Source organism: Lactuca sativa, chromosome 4 (assembly GCF_002870075.4).
Source record: "Lactuca sativa cultivar Salinas chromosome 4, Lsat_Salinas_v11, whole genome shotgun sequence".
NCBI classification, from domain to species: Eukaryota; Viridiplantae; Streptophyta; class Magnoliopsida; order Asterales; family Asteraceae; genus Lactuca; species Lactuca sativa.
Genome location: NC_056626.2, coordinates 73,900,510 through 73,905,826, shown reverse-complemented (window position 1 = coordinate 73,905,826; position 5,317 = coordinate 73,900,510). Strand labels below are relative to the sequence as shown.

The 5,317-nt window shown below is 28.1% G+C and overlaps 1 protein-coding gene across 1 annotated transcript; it reads right to left on the bottom strand.

The window, feature by feature from the left end:
- Positions 1–2,484: 2,484 nt before the first annotated feature.
- Positions 2,485–5,088, bottom strand: LOC111886857 (GDSL esterase/lipase At1g29670). The gene is made up of 5 exons (XM_023883104.3): positions 4,756–5,088; positions 4,548–4,672; positions 4,184–4,429; positions 3,103–3,361; positions 2,485–2,967 (listed from the first exon to the last, which is right to left on the bottom strand). Exons 1-5 carry the CDS (start codon positions 4,994–4,996, stop codon positions 2,744–2,746), a joined length of 1,095 nt encoding a protein of 364 aa, XP_023738872.1. The 5' UTR covers positions 4,997–5,088; the 3' UTR covers positions 2,485–2,743.
- Positions 5,089–5,317: the final 229 nt, after the last annotated feature.

Genomic DNA, 5,317 nt, shown 5'->3' with positions numbered 1-5,317 from the left:
TGATATTTACGAATATATATATATATATATATATATATATATATATATATATATATATATATATATATAATGTGATTTGTTTAACACGTATATGCACCTATGTATGTTATAAATTTATAATTAAATATCTTTATATTTAATAATTGAAAAGATTAAAATGATGAATCAAAACCAATTATTTAGAAGAGTATAATAATAATAATAATAATAATAATAATAATAATAATAATAATAATAATAATAATAATAAATATACATTTCCAAGTACCGCCTTTATTTGAAACTCACACTACAACTCAAAAGTTTTCTAATTTATGTATATTTATTAGTTACAACTCAAAAGTTTTTAACTTATGATTATTAATTAGTAATCACTAATAACTTTTTATTTTTCTTTCTTTTATAAAGTTGTAAAATCTTGCTCATTAAAAACATTAATTTATTTGAAGAGATTTATGATTTAAATATGAAGAGTTAATATAAATGTTATAATAGATATTTTAGTTTTTTTATGTTATTAAAAGTTATAGTGTTTATTTTTCATATTTTTTATTATTCGTTGTATATATATCTTTTTTAATACAAATGTTATAATAGATGTTTTTCTATTTTTATGTTACTAAAAGTTGCAGTTCATATTTTTGTTCATACATTTTGTTACCCGTTATATTATCATTCATTTGATATATAATTTACACAATTTTAAACGGTTTATAAAATTATCAAATAATTGTATATATCACAATGATTTAAAAATTAAACTATAATGTTTAATAAAACTAATATGTTAACTATATGTTTGCTTTACTACGAACATTTTGTTTCAAAGTAGAAATATTAAATAATAATTTGGTAAAAGTTATTATTTTAACTATATAATTCTATTTTCGCGCAACGCGCGTGTATTCGCCTAGTGATATTATAATTCTATATATACATGTCTTGCTTTCACAAACTGCTTGGTGAAACGATGTTTTGCCATGGCTTATCCAACTTATAAATATATAAAGTTTCACCAAAAAGCTAAAATGTTTTTTCAAAAATTTAACTTAATTTATTTGCAATTACCAAGGTAGAACCAGCATGTTTATGATCCACAACATTATTCTTTGTAGAACTATGAGCCACTATTAGCGTAACTTCTAAAAATTGAGGCAACAAACACAAAAGAAAATGATATCATAGCGAGGACCCTTTAGCGACGAAATGTCGTTGCTAAAGATATTAGCGACGACTTTAGGCATTAAGTGCGACGTTTTTTGTCGTCGCTATAGGTAATGTTTTCTGTTGTGCCACTACACAAAAAAAAATAAAATAAAATAATAATAACTCATCTCACTATTAAATACTTTTTGTACTAGTGTAGTATAAATAGACAAAATAATGTAGAAAGGGTTAAGAAGAAATAAATAACAAACCCTTTTTAGTGATGAATAAACAAAATAACAAAGAGAACTTCATTTGTTCACATATTAATTTCTGTATTCTTATAAAATCTACATTTTATAATATATAAACTAATATCAAATATAAATTGTTTTAAATAAAGAAAACATTAGCGGAGACAACTTTAATGACGAAATGAACCAATTGCAACGATGACTGCCCCAAGAATTCTTGCCAGAAAAAACTCCGACCGATGTCCGAAATATCAATAGAGATGATGGTAATACGACTTCCAAGGCTTTTAGAGACGACACCTATTAGAGATGACACTAATTGCGACGACAATTGAATTATTAGCTACAAGGTAATAGCAAGGACCCTAGCGACGACATGTCGTCGCTAAAAGTAATGTTTTTTGTTGTGCCACTGCACAAAAAAGTAAAATAATAATAATAATAATAATAATAATAATAATAATAATAACTCATACTATTAAGTTGTACTACTATAGTGTAAATAGACATGTATAATGTAGAAAGGGGTTAAGAAGAAATAAATAGCTAACCCTTTTTAGTGATGCGGAAAGAAAATAACAAAGAGAACTTCATTTGTTCACATATTTTTAGTTTAGATTTTCCGCTATAAAAGAGTTAATAAGAAGAAATAAATAATATTTCTTCTTTGAATCACATTGGGGTTAGCTTAAGTCATATATTTGTTCAGCTCTAGTTGTTTTCATTTATTCTGTTTAAGAGCCTTGGGGTTTCAAAATGATGTAACTACTACAGATTAGGCATTAAATGATGACAATTGACAAAGTTAAGCAGATAAACTTTATCAATAACTATTATTAGATATCAAAATTTTAGTTAATTGTCAATTAGTTGTGAAACTCATATATTACATGAATTTATCTAAAAAAAAGATATACAAACATGAAGATCTAACAATATAGAAAATTTAAATTTAAAAGAGAAAAAGAAAAATATTTAATCATTAAAGATTAAGTGTTTATTTATCTTTTAAATTTAAACAAATAATTAAAATAAATAAACAACTAAAATAATTAGATTCAATTTAGAAATTTAAAAATTATAAAGAAAGTTGTATTAATAAATTGGATATAAATTTATTATTACATTTATTACATTTAAGTACTATATATGAAATTTAATAAAATTAAAAAAATCATAAAATTACACATGAATATAATTTAATTTAAACTTATCATAAAATGACATATGCCATAATACATAAAAGAAGAGAGATGAATAAAAGAAGAGGAGGATGATGACAAATGGCAAATGATTTTGGTTTATTAGGTAGCATTGTAAACCAATTACAGTGCAAACCACAACTAGAGTTGAACCAAGTGATAAATGTCAATGGGATAAACATCAACATTATTAATTGCAAGATACGACCTTTTGGAGGCAATTCTGTTTGCGGCTTCAGTAGTATGATATGCATCCCAAAAGAAATATTCGCTCCTGTTCAAACATGGAACTTCGAATGGTAGACATGTAAGAGCACCATTGTTCAACCCTGTTCCACAACATCCACTATTCGCTACGGTAAATCCTATACCAATGTAAAGAAAATGAGTCCTTATTTATAAAAGTAGTAGTTATGTATAATTGTATTAATTATATATTATAACAATGAAACTGCCATGGAAATAAATCTGAACGAAGAAGCAAGACAAAAAATATTTACCAAAAGCTGAAGGTTGTCGAATGACTTCCATACTCATATCATAGAAGTTCAAGTAGATAAATTTTGCATCTTGTAGACTGGTATCGTTGTTGAGCTCATCAACAAGTAATTTGAGATTGTGATTGAATAGTTGAACCGCTGTATTTATGTATTCTACACATGATTCATTCGTAGAGTGACGTGACAATTCATATGGGGTGCAACCGACAGGACCCAAGCCATTTAAAGATACTTTCCTCGCTCCATAACTGTATAATGTCTAAGATATAGACAATTAAAAAGCATTAATTAGCTTACATTTTTTACTGCAAGGGTCATGTATGCTAATACTACATCAATCATTTCTTGTGTATGAAGGTCTTTTCACAATCAAACTGAACAATCTATTAAAAACTAGATTCTATCTCTTCCACTACACAACTCACCAAACCAATTTTTCCCTTTCAATAGATATATACCAAAATTTTATTCTTTTACAAATACATCAATATTGGTCTTTATTTATAAAGAAATTCTTGTAGGCATTTTAATATATATATATATATATATATATACATATATATATATATATATATATATATATATTGTTTCTATTAAAAAAAATAAAGTAGGATTTATAAATTAAAGCTTTCGCTAAAAACTAATTAATTATGAACCAAATAGAAGAGGTCCATATGGCGGTAACATTGTACTTGATGTGGTGGGTATGCCGTCTAGAAAAGCTTTTGGTAGTTCACGGTTTTCCTTTTTTGTTTTCTTTTTAATTAAAGTATGTTTTTTATTGATGACCTAACTTAGTTTGGTCATTAAAGGAGGTAGTCTTATGAACTGATGATCCTGGAATATTAAGGCACCATGTACTTATAAATCATGCTAGTAGCAAATAAGCTATAATATATAAGAGTGAAACAAGTTATTCAAAGCTTAAAAGTGCTTATATCAACAAAAATAGTCTAAAAAGCAATCTCAAAGACCCCATAAAAAAATCCAAGTGCCTGGTTTATTTAATTTATGGCGTGGGTATATGTTGCCAAAATCAAGAAAAAAGGTAGCAAGAGCGGAGGCATATGTAAGAACTCACCAATATTTGTCTACGATATTGTTGAATAAGGACTTGTGTGAATTTCTCAACTGTAAACATGCTGCTTGTTTCATACACTGCTGGTATAAAATAGTTGTTAAGGTAATCATTGCTGCCGAATCCAACATGATAGAGACACTTCTTTAGGTATTGTGATGCCAACCCAGGCTCCCCTAGAATCTCTCTGATACTCGACACTGTCATTTCGTGATTTTTCAGTTGTTGATCAAATGTTATGCGATCGCCCTGTAAGGCACAATAGATTTTCATTAAATTTCCAATATGTTGTACGTTTAAAATGATATATGCCAGCAACTATTATTAATTAGTGACTTAATTAGTGTCACATTTGTATGAAAATCACCAGATGGTGGCCAGTTTCACTGCGAATTCCTGCTGCTGCTGATGCGTAATTTAGTCCTAGTAGTATATCCGACCCATTTGAAAGAGCAAATGGAGGAATGCGACTATTAAAACCTAAATGTTCAGCTGCAAATACGTGGAAAATGTATCAGATTAGGCCCAGATACATGTAAGTTATAATAAAAGGAAAAATGAAGCCAGAGAAAAACCCATGAAATCAGCAAAGGTTCGCCCATTGCAAAACCTTCCGGTTGGCCCAGAACTGAAATCAATGCCATGAGGAAGGTAAATGGCTTTGGCAAAGGTGACCAAATGGTTGTTGTTGCCGTTGTCAACTAAGGAGTCTCCAAAAATGAAGTAACATGGCACTTGTTGTTTTCCAACTACCCATGTTGGTAAGATAACACTATGAAACACTATGATCATAAAAACTTTGTGGAAACATGACATGGCTGATATCTAGGATCTTGATGAATTGTATGAAGGGACTCAAAGAGAATTGATTTATAGCTTTCAAGTTCAGCAAACGTAACCTAAACCAATGAGAGATGACCAACGTAACATTGAATGGGAACTTGACAAGAAAATGTTACCGTTTTTAATCATCGAACCTATTAAACTAATTGCCTACCCCATGGAAATGCAGTGGCAATTAAATGGATTATGATGGATAAAAAAAAGCTTGAAACAAGTTTAAATTAAGAAAAAACATCATAAATGGTCCGTGTGTTTTTTTAATATCTGAAGTTTAGTTCTTCAGTTTAAAATTTT